General features: G+C 37.8%; 1 protein-coding gene across 2 annotated transcripts in view; it reads right to left on the reverse strand.

Annotated features, from left to right (window-relative positions):
• The window catches only part of mmp17a (matrix metallopeptidase 17a), a 104,363-nt gene that overhangs the window by 8,955 nt on the left and 77,082 nt on the right, over nt 1–18,326 (reverse strand). For both annotated transcript variants that reach the window (XM_008423921.2, XM_008423919.2), the window contains 3 exons: nt 12,858–12,940; nt 7,755–7,907; nt 7,371–7,628 (listed from right to left, as the gene is read on the reverse strand). In XM_008423921.2, coding sequence (XP_008422143.1) covers nt 7,371–7,628; nt 7,755–7,907; nt 12,858–12,940 — 494 coding nt within the window. The remainder of the gene's footprint in view (nt 1–7,370; nt 7,629–7,754; nt 7,908–12,857; nt 12,941–18,326) is intronic.

Below are 18,326 nucleotides of genomic sequence, written 5' to 3' on the forward strand. Positions count from 1 at the left end.
ACCAACAAACAGCCATGCTACAGGTACAACAGGGAGGGAAACACACACACACACACACACACGCACACACACACACACACACACACACACACACACACACACACACACACACACACACATCGCCTTACGTGCTCCTTTAAAACCTGGTACTTGATGAGAAACCAAATGAGTATTAAGGGATGATGGGATGAAGGTTATAGGGAGGTGAAGGAGACATCAGACCTGCCAACAGCTCACACAACACATATGCTCATTTGGTTGAAGCAAAGTATCCTGGAGGTGAATCACCAGGGACTTCTGTAAATGTTTTGCCAATTTCAAATGCTAAAAAATAAAAATAAAAAGTGTTATGTGGGAGTTTTTGGAACCGTTGCAAAAACAGCAAAATTTTTAAACGCAGCAACACATCTAAAAGGAAAATAAGAGATGTGAGAGCTATTTTTGATTAATATTCTGTTTTTTGTGAAAATGACTTCAATAACTATCTTTATGCCTCACTTGACTTAGCATGTGCTGCTTTTTATTAAATGGAAAATGCAAATGCTACAGTCCCTGCAGAGAGCACTTGCTCAGAAAAATCTGCGAACCATGTGTGCCTCGGCGCAGAAAAGATCACAAAAGGCTGAATTATGTTCGAAAGGGGCCATCAGTGATTGGTGATGACCTTTCTGAACAACTGTCAAGCACTTTGTCAGTAAACTATGAGGCAATTTGTGGTATTTAGAAGTAAACAAAACGTCTGTCATCCATCTGGCTCTGAGGCTCCCTCCGCGATATGTTTTCGGGAAACTTCACAGAAAATAATCATTTTGAGCAAGGTGATTAATTGTACGCAAACAGAAAGGGAGCACCTGTGATGCCGCAATGGTTTTTTTTTTTAACGCTCTGCAGCTTGGTGACAGCAGATAAGTGCTGAAAACAATGGAGTGTTGACTGTGACCAACTACAAGCTGTAGAAGTATAGGCTGCAGGCTGAGTGAGTATTCATACACCAAAAAAAATATTACGAGACCACACAGCTGGGACGTTTGACAAATCTAGAAAAGAAACAAGTTGGAACAAAAATAAAACGATTTCAATAACGATTGAAACAGTATCTTATGCTGGTTTAAATCATTTAAGAATCCAAAGATTTTCTTTACAAATTTGTAATTGCATCAGTTATTATAACACACTGAATACTCCCTCAGAAAGAAACTATCCTTGACTTTGTTATTCAACACTCCGTGTTCTGAAAATGGTAAATGAAATCCAGTGCAACCAGTTGCCTTCAGAAGTGACCTAGCTAGTAAATAGAGTCCATCTGTGCGTGATTTCATCTCAATACACATCCGCTTTTCTGTGAAGGCCTCCGAGGTTTGATGGAGAACATAGGAGAAGAAACAGAAAGAAGAAGACCAAAGAGCACAGCAGAAAGCTCGGGGCTTTACTTCTGGAGAACGCTGAAGCAGGATTGACTTGTAAAGCGACTGTTCATCATCCAAAAAGACAGCGTGGTACAACATCAGACTACCAAAACAGGGTGGTCGACCTTAACCGACAGGCTGGGCAAAGAGAGATTAATCAGAGCAGCAGCCGAGAGAACCGTGGCAACTCTGTAGGAGCTGCGGAGTTCCTGAAGACAGGAGGGAGAATTTGTCAACCCAATAGCTCAACAAAAATTGTTGCGGAGTGGCAACATCCAGACCTGCTGAGGTTTTTGATAATCAAAAACAAAAATACCAATGGCCTGCAGCTTTTTTAAAAAAAATAAATAAATCCATGAATCTCTAGAGATGTAGCAGTACACATGCTTGTCCTGAACCATGGAATCAGACAACAGATGTATCCCATCCAGAAGAGGACAAAAACATGCCTGTTTGTGCCATAAAGTTTAGTTTAGGCTCTAAATACATCAGACACTGCTGTTATACACGGATACACACTGATGTTTTTTATTTTTTTAAATCAATATAACTTAGTTGTATGAATTGTAGAGAGGCGCATTTTTAATCAACAACACTCTTTAGATCATAATTGCTCTGTGCAATTAGATCTATCAGCCGGCGCAGCATCCTGAATCAATGTTGTACGCAACCATAAATGTTTGGGTTGGAAATACATCAAAACACATCAACAAGGTAGAGAGAAATGCTTGGAGGCTGAATCTTGGAGAAATAAATCCCTGTTTCAGAGAACCACTTATCACAAAAACCACAATCACTTTTCCGTTTCTTCAAAGATTACATAAATCCCAGGTCTGATGAATTCACCGGTTTTTATGCTGATTCAAAGACGGAGAAAACTTTCCATCAGCACGATAACAACCGAGGGTTTGGATCGCCAAAAGGATAATCAGACATTCACAAACACAGTTTTAAAGTTATTCTCAAATTCAGTGTGTCTTGGTGAAGCACTTAGCTCCTTGTCAAAATAATGGGCAATGAATTTAAGCAATTTGTGTGATGTGCTGATCTGACAGTGAATTAGTTTAAAATCAGTCAGCCTATTGTTAAAAATGCATTTTGACCTTGTCCAACAGCCATCTAACAACAAAGAAAACTAAGATCACAATGTTTAGCATGCAGAATATATATAAAGGACATATGTAGAAGTAAGGGCAACATTTGTATTAGTAGGTTTTAAGAGTGTTAATTTAGTAGAATTACTCAACATTTGTAATTTATTAAAATTTTGCTCCAGATTTATTTTGACTTTTAAGGCCAACGAACAAATTTCTGTTCATCATTTCAAGCTTTCTTCTCGCTGTAGCTCTTTCTCTTTGCTCTAACAGCCAAAGCCAGATCCACCTGTCAAATACAACACGGTTCTTCTTTGGGGATTAATTAATGGGAGAATCAACACTGCAAAAAGAAAAAAGAAAGAAAAAAAGAGAAAAATCCTTAACCATCTCTCTTGATTTTTGCTCTCTAACAAAATTGAATTCCGACAAATGTGCAAGAAAAACGGTCCCTTCCTTTTTGCAAGGTAACAAAACTTACAAGTACTGACGAGGAACAAAACGGAACAGAGATATCTGGGATGAGATCTAAAACAGCACAACTGTGTTCACAAACCTTTATTTTAAAACTGAGATGACTAGAAATGAATCTTTCTGTAAAGGTTTGAGCTGTAACAGAAAACCAAAGAAAAAATATAAAACACTATCTAAGTATCACTTCTGCATTCTGTGGTTCTGTTGAAATAAAAGTATCTGAGAGATTGTACTGAGGTTTAAGTCTGCACACATTACAAATAGTAACTGCGATCAATTTTCTGTCTAGTAACATCAAAATGACCTTCTGCATAAACTGAATGTCACTGCAGTCAGTCCGTTTTGTAACAGGGCCATCTCTATATTCTTGCAGGTTGGTACCAATTAGTTTACAAGGCAAACATTGTTAAAACTCTGCTTTACCTTTGCATGTTGTTTTTTTTAAATTTCCCCCATAAAATGAAGACATTTATGCTCCAGTAATTTTATCACCAGAACCATTCCAAAGGTCTGCACCACCATTGGTCGTTCATTATTTCAGTTTGTTGCCCTAAATGACTGGAATGACTTGCAAAAACATGTTAAAGCTTCAGACCTACATCCCAATGACTACCTTTAATAATTCACTGCAAATGATCCATGCACCTTCTTCTCATTTGGATGCATTGCATAGAAGTGATGCTTTCTGATTTTCTCTCTGTCCTTATAATTTATAATGTTTGTAGTATTTGCTTTTACTGCTGGTTCTTCCAAAGTTGGGATTTTAAGTGAGAACCAGCTCTTAATTGTCTCACCTTTGTAAATAAAAAATGTTAAATGTAGAAAAAAAGTCATGTTTCATTATGTAAGTAGAAATGATTAACCTGCATACCTTAGCAGCATTAATGCCATTTCCATCAGAATAAACGCCTCGGTGCAATTACAATGATATCCAATTGGACAAATGAGGGCTGAMATTAAAAGTATGAGTTTTCATAGAAATGCTTCAAACACAATGTGTAAAAGCACAGACTTGTGGATATATATATATAAATCACAGAACCTCTAATTTCCATACCTAAGCTTCATCAGCACAATGTAGAAACAGGGTGTGTTTCTGCTGATGTTTGCCTGTGTGGGTGCAAACTGTGATTGTGATGAAAGGGCTAAAGAGTTTGAGGGACTGAACTGAAGTGAAACAAGTGGGCAGCCGCCAAGCAAAATCAGTCGTTACTTTTATAGCCTTTTGTCCTGCTTCGGTGGCATCCAAACAGTCTGAAACAAGCTTTGCTTTATTCCTTGTTGTTGCAGCAGTAGATAGATCTGGAGGAATGGATCATGATGGACTCAACCGTGTGCAGAGGTTAAGGCTGGAGAAATGTTCCCTGTCTCACTCCTTTGATGAGATTGGAGAACCTGTCACCCCGTTTTAGATTTTTTTTTTTAACATCTGTGCCTCCCTGTGGAACCACTAAGCTCACAGTGGCACCTAGTGGATTCATGACACCTGACAGAGATTTTTACTGTGTTTATGGTGGAAAGGCCAACGCTCTTGTGCTACATTGACCAAGTGTAATTGAAAAAAAGTTTTCAGTCTTTAAACTTCAGCAGCTAGTTTTTAAAAGGTTTATAGTCCAGATATTTTATTTTCCAAGACCGCAGCGTGCTTTATAGCTTCTGCTGTGGAGCACTTGGCCACATCTTCTTTTCCAAGAGCGTGTACAATAACTGCTGTTTGTGCAAGAATGCACTCATAAATAAAATAATACGGAACAATGCTGGGAATAGAAATTGACCACCTGGCTTTCAAAAACTCTAAAAATATTAAGGAATCAGCGGGGTCTGGATGTATTGTTAAATAACTGATCTGCCAGGAAACTGGAACCAAAATCTCTACCACATTTAATAACCTGTTTTGTAATAAAATATGTTGTTTCTGACTCCTCATTAAGCTTTCTTTTATTTAATCCATAGTTTTTTACGGGGTTCTTTGTGAGCCACATTGAGCTATTTAAACAGAGTTCCGAATGGAAATTTGAATTTCAATAAGACTTCCTGCAAAGCTTTCCCAACTAAAGAGTGAGCAGAGTATTAAGATTTCTATCATGTTAGAAAGCAAGTTCAACATCTTTTACTTGTCGCGACCCGATATTTAAAACTCATTAGGTCCTTCTGTGCTTTGAAAAAGCATTTTTAGTATTTGCATTTACGGATTCTGTTTTGTTTGTCACACATATGAGACAAAGATGATCAAATTAAATAAAAAGAGTAGCTTTTAAATGATGACTTCAATTTTTAGGGGGGAAAAAGGCTGTCCAACTTAACCTGGCTCTGCGTGAAATATAATTGCACCCATTGTTAAATTATGAATTAACTCTGATTGCCCACATTTTTTTTTTTTATAATTTCACAAGCGATATTCAGTCATAATTACTGACAGTCCTGTAAAACTAAGAAACAAAGAACCATTGGACCAGGCTTGTTTGAATATTTTTTTCCTTAATATAAGCTATATTTTATATTTACTTAGGTTATCTTTGTCTAATAAAGTGGCTCTTAACCTGGGTTCGATCGAACCCCAGGAGTTCAATGAGTCGGTCTCAGGGGTTTGGCGGAGCCTCTGCCGTGGAGGTAAAGACACACTTGTGTAAAGTCGTGATGACGCCCCGCTTTGCCATCACTTGCTGCAGAGGATCATGTTACATTGCTTAGCCAATCAGAGCTGCGGAGGAGCACTGATTGAAGAAGCTCCACTCTCAGCATGGATTTGAAGTTGTGTCTTTAATTACTTCAGCAAAGCTCACAGTTTTTACCAAATTCTATAGCTTTCGGTATACTTCTAAATCTGCTCCTTAGTCGCATCTTTTCGGGGTTGGTACTGCCTCTAGTGGTGTGGGGGTGGTAACACAACTAATATAATTACATTACTAAATCAGAATACTGCAAAGTCTTTATTACTTATTATACATTTTTCATTATCTTAAGAATGTAGAGCTAATTAAATGATCTAAACAAGACCTTAAAGTGGTTCCAGTTTCTCTTGATGGCCAACCTGTTGAAACTGTGGCAAATTTTAAATTCCTTGGGTCGTTCCTGGACAGTCAGCTCAACTGTGCTGAAAACACCGACTATATTTTGAAGAACTGTTCTCAGAGACTCTACCTTTAAAGAAGACTTAGTGATCTTCTTAAAGTGACCCAACTATTGTCTAGTTGGGTCAAATGTCTTGAATTTGGGAAAAAAAATTATTTTATTTATCGCTACAGAAGGGTTCAGTGAATGCGGATATGAATCTGGTGGGTTCGGTACCTCAAAAAAGGTTAAGAACCACTGGTCTAATATTAACAAGTGTTTGACGATCCAAAACATGTAAATATGACAAAAACCTGAATAAATCTTTAAGTGGACAAATTCTATGTCATAGTATTGGATTGGGAAACGCAAATATCGCAAAATGAAAAACAAATATTTAAACTCTACCATAACTTGGTAAATCTTAAAAATACTCCTCATATTATGGGAATAAAAACAAAGTCAAAAAATATATAGTTCAATCATGTGAAACAGCAAATGAACCTTTTTCCAACAAACATTTTCCAAAAGTTAATTATAGTAGAAGGCTTTAGTCGTAGGGCATTAAGTAATGGGAAACAACATGTGCTCATGAGGGACAAACATCCCAGTTACCAACACTCAGTTTGTAAAATATGGAAAAATAAAAACATTCAGAGACTAAATTGGTCCGGTACTATCAAAAAGTAATAAATATATGGCAAAATGGTTGGATTCCTGTTGAAATTGAAAAATGATTGGCACCCACACCAGCAGCTAAAATAACCTTTTCAGAAATGAAAGTTAAAAAAACACGTCTTACATTTTATAATAAAAACAAAGTAAAGTATCAGCAATGAAGGATGTTATTCAGTTCTTTTCTGTATGTTCATATAAATCAGGCTCAAATTGCAATTTAATTTAATTTCAATTGAAAAGGTGGAGCACAGGTCAGAAAATCGTGGATGCAGGTTCTTATTGTTACTAGGTTGTATGTCTTTGTTATTGTAATTTCTGTAAATCATAAGAGCGTTCAGATGAGGCTCGTTTGTCAGATTTTGAAAATAACCTCAGGTATAAAACATACTTTTCATTAAACCCATAAATTAAAGATGGCCTTTGCATCCATCTGGTGTATTATTCTAACCTTCAATGGTTTTATCATTAGCTGTAAACAACAACAACAACAAAAAATCACCATAATTAACATAAATAAAAGCTTGAAAACATCAATCTGAAAATACCTTTCAATAATATTCTAATTCACTGAACAAGTTTGCATAGCATGCAGAATATTATAGGTTACCATCTTTTAGCTAATATAAAAGTATAAAATAATGAAGTGTGGATGTTTGTGGCTTCTCACCATCAGACCACCTCATAGCATCGTCCAGCTGGAGCGGCAGCCCCTTCCAAAGCGTGCTGTCTTTGGGGAAACCAAGGTCCATGTGTCGCAGGTGGTCGTCATAGCGCCAGTAGTAGTTATCTTTGAAGAAGTAGGTTTTGTCGTTGTGTAACCAAACAAACGCTGCATCCACTGCTTCCACAGGAAGGCCAAAGTCACTAATTGGACGTGGGTAACCCTCCTCAACGTTATTGTCTTTGAATACCCAATACTGTTGACCTGATGATTCAGCACAAACATTACAATAAAAGAAAGAATTCACAAAGCTATACAAATGTTGTTTTGTTCTTGTACAGACAGGCAAATCAAAACAAAAGCAACTCTGAATCAGGAGTAAATACTCACCTTTGAAGAATACTATTTTGTGGTCCCCTGGCCTCTCGTAGACGGCGTCCACGCTATCCAAATTGGGAGGAAGCCCCCTCCAGAAGCGATGAATGTGAGCAGGACGGAGAGACACGAGGTGCTTTTCCCTTGTTAGCCTCCAAAAGTACTTCCCTACAGGAACCAGAAGAGACTTTCTTAGAGCAAGTTGATTTTGGTGAAATGTTGCCAAATGGAGTGTTGGCTGCACTTTACTTCTTTCGGCTGCTTTCATCAAAAAAAAAAAAAAAAGTAAGGTGTTCCAGCAACAAATACAATTCACAATGGATAAAAACAACTTAAAGAACTTAACAATTATCTGGAAAGATTAAGTTTATACTTTAGCAGAAAATATTGTTTAATGTAATAACCTTTTTTAGTTGGCAGAATTTGTTCATAACTTGTTCAAGGCTGGTGAGGCTTGGAGTCTGATTGAAGCTGCTGTTTCACTGATTATTTTACCACTTCTGTGCCTAAACAGGGAATTTTACTAGATTTAAATGTCAAGAAACGAAGGAGCAAAGGTCCTGTCACTTATTTGAATTAAGTGTGACAACATTCAATGTACGCCCACTTCGTACATAGCATGTGTATTTGGATACAATTAGTTTTCTGGTGTGTCATGGCAAGATGTATTACTGCCGCTATCATGTCACCGTCTAAGTTTTTTCCTCCATACTTTATGATGAAAATAATTATTAGCTGAATTTATGAGGAAATGCATCAAATGGAGAGATTTTGACCATTCAGAAACTCCCTCTTTGCTATTAGCACAACTGCTGCTAATCCAGAATTTCCTTACTCAATCTCTGTTTCTCCTGTTGGACAGTTTTTGCCATCCTGTTTTCAGTTGTTGTCATTTGGGCTTGTGGAGTTGAATCCTTTTTTGTCCCATTCTAACATTGTTCTTGGAATTCCAGAGCTCTTCCTAGTTTGTCATGAAAGTATTTTACTTGACTCAGGCCCTGCTTCCCTTTTGCTTCTGCTTCTTGGTTATTTTTATTTACAACACCCTAATGGTGCATTAGCCAATACCTGGGAGAAACACCCATCAATTTCCCTGGGGGGCACTTTGTTCACTCCATCATGTCAGATCTAGTGTTTTTCTTTTCATCTTTTCCATTCTTTTTTTTTTATTCCTCCACACTGCCACTATTTGTTTCCTTCTGGTACAACCCAACAAAAGCCCGAGGAGGCACACCTTTAACCTTTTCAAACATCTTCAAGCCAAGCAGACAAGCACAGATTTTTTTTCGAAATTGTGACACTGGACAGATCTCTCACAGCAGATGGATGTTGCCTTCTTTCATCTTGATGGAAAATAGACCAATCACAACATCCGAGAGCGGTTTATAAAGAGCTGCAATTCAGAAAACATTCTCCTGGCTCAGTTTGTGGTGCTATGTAATCAAGACGAATGGTATAAATAAAAACTCAAGGTATAGGAGGAAACAAAGGAAATGCAAACACAACTGCCCCCTTCAAATATCCCCCCTTCCCCTTCTTTTATCAAACTAAACTTTATGCTAAAGTAGAGTCAAGACCTCTGCAGGGAAACAGTCTAAATAAGATCAAATTAATTCAGTCAGGTTGACAAAGCACATAACCAAATGTTGTATCTTTCAGTACTGAATGGTGACTGGACAGGATGGCCACCGAATAAGTCAAATAAAGTACAGAATTAAAGATTTGTGAATTTAAGGATTAAAGATTCAGTTTAAGATATCAAACAGCTGCATGAAAATGAAAGATGTACAAAGACCATAACTTTATCAGCTTGTGTGTAAAAATTGACTGTTGTAATTATTGACATTTTCAAACTGAGATGTAAGGTTTTAACATGGTGTAAGGCTGAATAATCAGACAACACATACTCAACTGTATTTTGGCAAGTGTTATGCTTGTTGCTAATATACAAATACAAAGCAAATAGTGCCTTTAACGTGTCACCTTTTTCTTTATTAATACCACACTGATGGGGTAAATTGTGAAGTTCTGACTATAATGTTTCACGAGCTAAAGAAACTGATGACCTCTTAGTAAAAACAGTGGTTCCTGTCTCACAAAGATCAGAGTATTTAGGTATTTTTGTACCTCCTCATGGGTTTGTATGATCATATCCTCAGAGTCAAACTAAAGAGTAGGACCAATCCTGCCCTGCAGGATGTTACAGAGTCATGTTCAAGGAGCTCTGTGCAGCACAGAACATCCACACAATGCTCTGGACAAAGAAAACCAACACATTTCTATTTGCATTTTTGCACTGCACTGAGATTTTTTTGTGACAGACCAACACAAATTTGTTGATAATTTATAGAAAAACATATGTTGCAAATAGCAAAAGCACTTTCTTCCCTCTGAAGATGACTTGTGGCAAAATGCAAATTCTTCTTATGACCTTCTTTGAACAGTGATTTCCTCATTGGCATTCTTCCATAAAGGTCAGATTTATGCAGTGTAAGACTAATATTCTCACGGCTGAACTGTGAATCTCTACAGCTCTTCAAGAGTTACCCTTGGTCTCTTGGCTACTTCTCTGATTAATGCCCTCCCTGCCCAGCCCGTCAGTTCAGGTAGATGGTCATGTCTTTGTAGATTTGCAGTGATGGGATTCTCTTTCCATTTTCAAAATGACGAACTGAATGTGCTCTGCGAGAAGCTTGATAACCTAACCCTGCTTTTATACTTTTCCACAACTTGTTTTGTACATTGAGAATATATTAGACAGTGTACACACACTATATACTAACTAGGTGACTCTTCAAAACTGGTTTGTGCTGCATTTTATTTAGAAAGAAAGGAGTGGGATACAGAGGTATGTCACTCTTACACAATTTTTATGAGTAAAACATAATTTTACTTAAACTTTGGGCAAATCTGTTGTGTGTTGGTCTATTATATGAAATCTTAAAATATATCAATGTTCATGGCGACATCACATAAAATGTGGAAGAGTTCAACGGGTATGAAATTAATTTTTTTTACAAGAAACTTAATCAGTTTCCTATTAAAAGGCTGAATGACATCAAAATACTTCTTAAAGTTAAATACAAAAATTAGCACATTCTACTTTTCCATTTCTCTTCTACTAATTAGAGATGAGCCTTCCGCCGTAAGTTGCCTTTTTTCTTTGCAATCATTCCTCCTTTAATGAGTCTCAATTCAGATTGGTCTCATTCCGTCTCCAGTGTCCTCTCTCTCTCTCTCATCCCCCAATGTCAAAGGCAGACAGCGGAGCTTCTGAGCACAGCTTTGAATTTTTGGTGAATTGGAAGAGTTATAGCCCAGAAGAGCGATGGTCTCATCCCAAAAGATCACCCAACCCTCTCCTTAGTGATTTTTATTGCTGTAACCCCAGTACTTTGTGCCAGAAGGCATTTGCTGCAAAGGGTCTACAGTCATGCCTGCCAGTTTCTTGCTCCCATGGCTGGGGAAATTGCTCTCCCTCTCTCTTTTCCCCCTTCTGCTTAATTTTCAGACACCATCCTGGTGTGTGAGTGATTGGCTTCACCTGCAAGTCCGATCCAATCAGCCCTGGTCTTGTGGGTCTCTTTCTACCACGTCGTGCCAGCACAGTGACTCAGCGTCTCTGTTAGCCTTGTTCCAGTCTTTGGAAATAAATTCTTGCTTTTTACACCTTCTCTTGTTGCCCCTCCGATCCAGAAACCGTCACCTGCTGCCGTCTGCATCGGTTTCTTGTTTGTGTATACTGTTCTAACTACCAGTGACAATTAAAAGTTCATAGTCTCCACTTTGGATGAAAAATAATTTATAGGAAGCAGGTTTGAGTTTCACTCCACAGTGGAGAAGTTTAAGTATCTGGGGATCTTGTTCACGAATGAGGGAAGAAGGGAGCAGGAGATCGACAGGCGGATTGGGGCAGCGTCTGCCGTGAAGCGGACGCTGTACCGGTCCGTCGTGGTGAAGAGAGAGCTGAGTCAAAAAGCGAAGCTCTCGATTTATCGGTCGATCTACTTTCCCACCCTCATCTATGGTCATGAGCTTTGGGTCATGACCGAAAGAACGAGATCACGGACACAAGCGGCCGAAATGGGTTTCCTCCGCGGGGTGGCTGGGCTCTCCCTTAGAGATAGGGTGAGAAGCTCGGTCATCCGGGAGGGACTCAGAGTAGAGCCGCTGCTCCCCCACGTYRAGAGGAGCCAGTTGAGGTGGCTCGGGCATCTGGTAAGGATGCCTCCTGGACGCCTCCCTGGTGAGGTGTTCCAGGCACGTCCCACCGGGAGGAGGCCTTGGGGAAGACCCAGGACACGCTGGAGGGATTACGTCTCTCTGCTGGCCTGGGAACGCCTTGGGATTCCCCCAGAGGAGCTGGAAGAAGTGGCTGGGGAGAGGGAAGTCTGGGCCTCCCTTCTGAAGCTGCTGCCCCCGCCACCCGACCCCAGATAAGCGGCAGAAAATGGATGGATGGAAGTTTGAGTTTCCTGTGTCTCGACTCTAGCTTAAGCAAACAGAAACTTTCATTACACTCCCTGATAGGCCAATCATATTATAATCCATCTCCGGGTGTCTCGCAGGATTTAGTTTTTGGACCTTTGATATTCTTTTTCTGTCTTGTCGTTATCTTAAGAAGAATCTGGAGCAAACATGCACTCGTATGCATGCATCTCCCTTATTACACTGCAACAACAAAAATATTTAGAATGGTAAAGCATGAAAAATAAAGCAAAGGTACACTGTGCTCCTCAGGTGTCATCCTTTTTATCATTTTCCATTTCTCTTATATGACTTGTATATATCACATGATTCTTCTTTTATGTGCAATAACAGAAGCTTAATCCACTTTTCTTCCAGTTGACATCCCAGCACAAACCTTTTCTGGATATTATACTTCAACATCTATTAAATACGGCATATAGGAGCTACATTATAAGGACAATAAATGGGTTGGTTGATCATCTTCACCTGATATTACTTACCACACTGTACCTACTCATCTGTAAATTAAATGATTTTATATCATTTTGCACCAGATAAATACTGTATGTTCCATCTGCTATATTTATATAAAAAAAATAGATCATAATAATATTAAAGAAAAACACAACCTACCCCCATTTTAATTACCTTTAAAGAAGAAAGCCTCTCCTCGGATTTGGGCTACAGCATCAAAGTGACTGGTGCACCTGTCCGGAGCATCTTGCGCCAGTCTGACAAAGACAGAGCAATTTTAAGAGTAAGAAGTTGAAAGAACAAAACAGTATTTGAAGAGCGCAAGGAATGAAAACAGAGTTTTCTGCCATGCCGGCCACAAATAATTTGCCCCCATGGGACGGTTCATACCCAGTTTGACAGGAGATGATTCAAAGTCATTTTCTTTAATCTACTTAAAGCCTTTTTTTTAAAATGAAACCTAGTTATGAAAATCTGATAAACATACACCAGGAGGGATCTCTATCAGTTTCTTTAGTTTAAAACGGATGTCATAACCTGCCATATTTTCTCAAGTTGATCCAGTCCAAATAAGGATCAGAGCCACAATAAGGTGCAACTGAAAACCTTCAATAACCTGCAAATGTTTCAAATTTTATTTGAGATCTGAGGGTTTTATGATCATTTATTGTCACAATTCCTTAAAATATTGAGCACAAGAACCAAGCAGATATAAACGAGAACCAAGGTATGAAATGGAAGCAGGTTGGTATGAAATGGCAATGTGTTGGTATGAAATGGGGACACAGACTGGGAAAACAGTGAGGCTGTAAACCACCACTTGACAATAGCAATTACAGAACAGCAACAACAAAACAAAACAAACCCTGAAAAAACACAGACGATCTTGTTGTTGGGTGAAGAAAAGGTGAGAGGACATTTCTTATTTCCACTACATTGTCATTTTTATATAACCATCATTTTTATGGTTGGCTGAGGCTACTTTGCTTGTTAAGACGTTGCTCTTGAACATGGAGCTTTAAACTCTTCCAAGTTGTTTTTTAATTTATACATGATTATCTTATATAATTTTGTATGCATGTCCCATCAGCAACTTTACATATCTCTATGCTCGCTTAGCATAAAATCATCATCACTGTACCTGTCTTGCAATGTATGTTGTCACATATTAAAATGCCTTTTCCATGAGCTTACACTTACAAATTTCGTGTATTTTCTTAATAATGATAAACATGATCAGAATTCTGTCATGAATGTGTGTTATTATGCCTCCGTTACATCCAGTCTGTGTAATAGGATGAAAGGCATAAAAAATATAATGTGCTACTACATAAGAATGTTGGTATTTATTTTGGCAGAGGTGTAACCCGTATCATTTTTGTCTACTATACTTAATGATCATTTGATCATCTAGGGCTCAAAATTCAATAATCTTTTCACACCGAGAAAGCTCCCTGATCTGAAAGCTGTATTAATTGTAGCTGAATTAATAAGAAAATCACATGACCTCCCCTGGTGGACCTGCCACTTCAAACGATGTCAACAGGGTGTTTGCATAAAGCTGCACATTGTAATTATCGGGTCGCTGCTGCAACATTGGTGTTGAACTTACATAAACTGTGGTGCATATTTACAGTATATATATGTTTTGCATGTCTGAGTTGAGATGCTCATTCCACATTGTTATTTTAAATCATGTCCAAAGGAATCTGTGGCTGTCTGGCTTGACTGGAGGTTAAATTACACATTTTCAGTATCAAGAGTGCAGGAATAGAACATTATCTACTGAAAGCTGTGTATCTTCAAACAAAAGAAAAACAAGTGTGTGACTGTGTGACAGGGGTTAGAAGACCTAAAGTTATTTTACTAAATCAGTTAAATGTCATTTGAATACATAGGCTAAAAAAAGGTAAAACTGCACTGGATGTGTTTCTATCAGACGAATGGGCTAAACATTAGGTAGTAGCTGCAACATGTTGTTCTATTAGTAAGCGATTCGGAGCACTGAGGCATCGGTCTGCTAATGATAAAGCCATCAGTACCTCAGCTGTTTCTCTGTGAGTCTGATAGTCTTTGTATTATCACCAGAATTTAATTTTTATTTTATTTTTTTTAGCATGAATGTGTTAGATACTCTATCACAGTCTGAATATTCTCCGAGGAACCAAGGCTGTATCTGCACTGCAAGCATGTTTAAATACACATCTTTATAATACAAAATTATAATGGATCACAAAACGACAAAGAACTTACCCTCTGAAGGCTCATTAATTAACAAAAACTACAGTAATAGACCGGATAAATAATTAACTCTTGGGCTTGCAGAGGAGAGGAGACACTGATATTATAGTTTTAAATAAGAACAAAATGAATGTGGCTTATGAAAAAGGAAAAGAGGAAGGAAACGTTGAACAAACAGGGTTGTGTTCAAAGTTTTTTAAATTTGTGTATACTTTTTCTTCAGCTTAAGGAGGCGAGGAAGGAAGGAAGCCAGGAAGGAAAGAGGGAAAAGAGGAAGGAATGAAGGATGGAAAAAAAAACAAAGGAATGAAATAAAGAAGGCAGAAAGGAGGAAAAGAATTAAAGAAGGTCAGAAATAAGGGAGGAGTTGAGGGAAGAATAAAGGAAATAGTCAAAGAAGGTAGAAAGGAAAGACAAAATTAAGAAAGAATATAGGAAAAGAAGAGTGGGGAAAGGAGAAGAGGAGAGGAGGAAGGAGAAAGAATATGAAAGAGAAGAATACAGATGTTGATGGAAAGAGAAAGGGAATGACTGTGATGGAGAGGAAGAGATTATGACAGACAAAAGGAAGAAGGCAGAACATGAAAAGGTTCAGGGAGGGGAGAGAGAGGGAGGATCTAAGATCGAAGGAAAAGGAAAATGGGTTAGAACAGAAAAAAGAAAGAGGAAAATGAAGACAGAGTAGAGGAGAAAAATGAAAATGCATGAAGGAGAGTCAGAATAAAACAAATAAAAGACAGACTGCTGGAGCTCGTCCAAAGCCATCATTTTGTTGCACACATAAAGGGAGTCTCTGCTAATGCCTTTTAAACCCTTTATGAGATTTCTCAGTTCGTAGCTTTGACCGTCTCTTTGAACAAACTGCAGCAGCCATCTAAAATTTATTGGCTTCTTTCTCACAGGTGTAGGTTTCAATTCTCCTCACAGATGTTCAGCTGGACTTGAAGCAGGATTCAACATATTTGGTTCTTTTATAGCTGTTTTAGAGTTCAAAACTTATTTAAGGTGTAAAAGATCTTGTTTGGTCTTAAATACAAACCCAACATTTTGCTGTTTCTATATTACCACATTTACCACTGATGAATATAATCCTAAATCTATTACAGTGACTTAGAACTAGTTACTAAAACCAGCTTGTCTTGACAAACTTTGGGAATTACTGTTTCTTTCATCGTCCATCTTACATAATGATCCCAATCTTAGTGCATACCGATGGGTTTTCCTCTCCACATTTAATAATATATAGTAAAATCTATTAAGATTCATAACCATTGCTGTTCCTGATTCTTCTTATCTAAAGAGTAAACATTGGATATGCCGCTAAGAATATTTAAGCATTGCTTTTTTTGCTTAGCAGTATGAAAAATTGAAGGTTAATGCATTGTTTACTCGAATTATAAATGTGTTTCATGTCAACAACAATAAACAAGGTTATTTCGAGGAGGGCAATGCTAATATTCAGTGACAGGAATATAAACATGCATTTAATAGAATTTGCATGTGAATTATTTCAGAAGAATTATTTTTTCCCCCCCAAACACTCACATCTATGTGAGCTTTCTGCTACTAAAGGTGGTTAAGTACGCAGCTTAATTTATATGGTCAAACACACTGCTACCAAATTGGAAGTCTGCATGCAGCATATAGTCGTCTTACGGTGATGCATAAACACAGGGCTCTGCATTTTCTTAGTAGGGAAACAGCCTCCACCGAGATAAAACGTGAGACACGTTCTGCTTCTTAAAACAGGCAACAGCTAAAACTGAAGGACAATGAATCTAGTGACGAGTGTGCTGAGGTTCTGTTCAGTACACCTTTTGTCAGGTTACGGCCACACGCTTTGATGTAATCTCATCAACTTTTCTAAAACTTGAAAAGTTGTCATCCGGAAAACTGACTCACGAGAAAAAAAAAAGTACTTAAAATGCCTATTGAAGGACTGAATAACAGTGTGATTGTAGCATCGCTTTAAAGAAAAAATACACAATAAAATATCATCAAGGCAGAAGAAACACATTTCCAATTTCAAATTACTCGCCCCATTAAACTTTTGAAACCAGTGCTTACAGTGGGTACAGTTGGTGCATTCGACGTCGAGTGCACTTCAGCTGAGACTATATATCGTTTCCTATATATTCAATTGACCTTCAAATGGTACAGCAGACTCAACAGATAGAGATAATAAGTCTCACTCAAACATAAACTGTAAGTGTGTATTTATGTCTGGTGCTATACTATAGAAGATAGCTAGAGATTGTACTCAAGTAAGAGTGCCAATACTTCATAATAATATTACTCAAGCAAAAGTAAAAAGTATGGCGCAGTAAAAAATACTCCAAGGAGTATTAAATGTTACTCTAATAAATGTAACTAAGTAAATGTAACTCTTGCCCGTTTTAGCTTCACCCATCTCTGCATCCCTTTTCTGCTGAAAAGCAACTCCTAGCAGCATGATGCTGCCACTACCAGAGAGGTATGGCTTTGTGTCTCGTCATCTTTTAAATGGCAGTCTGAATGATTGCCGGTGAGATATTGAAACCTTGCGACATTGTTTTATAATCTGACATTCTTCAAACGTCTCCAGAACTTTATCTGCTCTGCTGTGGTCCTGATATTCTTTGTTCACCAACTTTCTGTAAGCATCTGAATCAGAATAGCTGTATTTAAATTATACACAGTTGGGCTCTATTTAATAATTTAATTGACTTTTGGTATCACTGGATTTTATTTAGGGGTGATCAAGTAAAAAGGACAGAACACTTTTTAAAACTTTAAACCCAAAAGTGATTCTTATTTCACTTCACAATTATGCACAACTTTATGTTTGTCTTTCACATTAAATAAAAAATAATAATATAGTGAGGTTGTGGAAGAATTTGAGTTATTAATACATTTACAGTGCACTCTTGCATAATGTAAAAAAATGTCAGAGTTAAAGACTTTTAAATGCTTCATATCCCTCCTGTCTACTGCGCTTCTGTTCAGACAACACCTCCAGTCCGATGATGTATGATGATCGCTAATGACTCTAAATGCGCCCAATCTTCAAGCTTAAGTCAAAAATTCTCTACTAAACTACATACAAAAAGTGACTATAATGGAATCGGTCCTGTTCTTTTAGTTTAATCTCCTTTAATACATATTCACCAATCATTTTATGCTTCATTGGGCCATTTCCGACCATTTTTACTGGAATGTTCCCTCTTCTCAAGACTCAGCTCTGACTCATTATTACAGTGGGTACAGTTGGTGCATTCGACGTCGAGTGCACTTCAGCTGAGACTATATATCGTTCCAGAAGTTAAATGATGAGTTAATGCCCAAACGGTCACAAAATTTGAAAAGTGAAATTAGCAGTGATACGCCATGTATATGTATGTGGAAGTACATTGCCTTGAGCAT

The sequence above is a fragment of the Poecilia reticulata genome, linkage group LG12 (assembly GCF_000633615.1).
Source record: "Poecilia reticulata strain Guanapo linkage group LG12, Guppy_female_1.0+MT, whole genome shotgun sequence".
In the NCBI taxonomy this organism is placed as follows: Eukaryota; Metazoa; Chordata; class Actinopteri; order Cyprinodontiformes; family Poeciliidae; genus Poecilia; species Poecilia reticulata.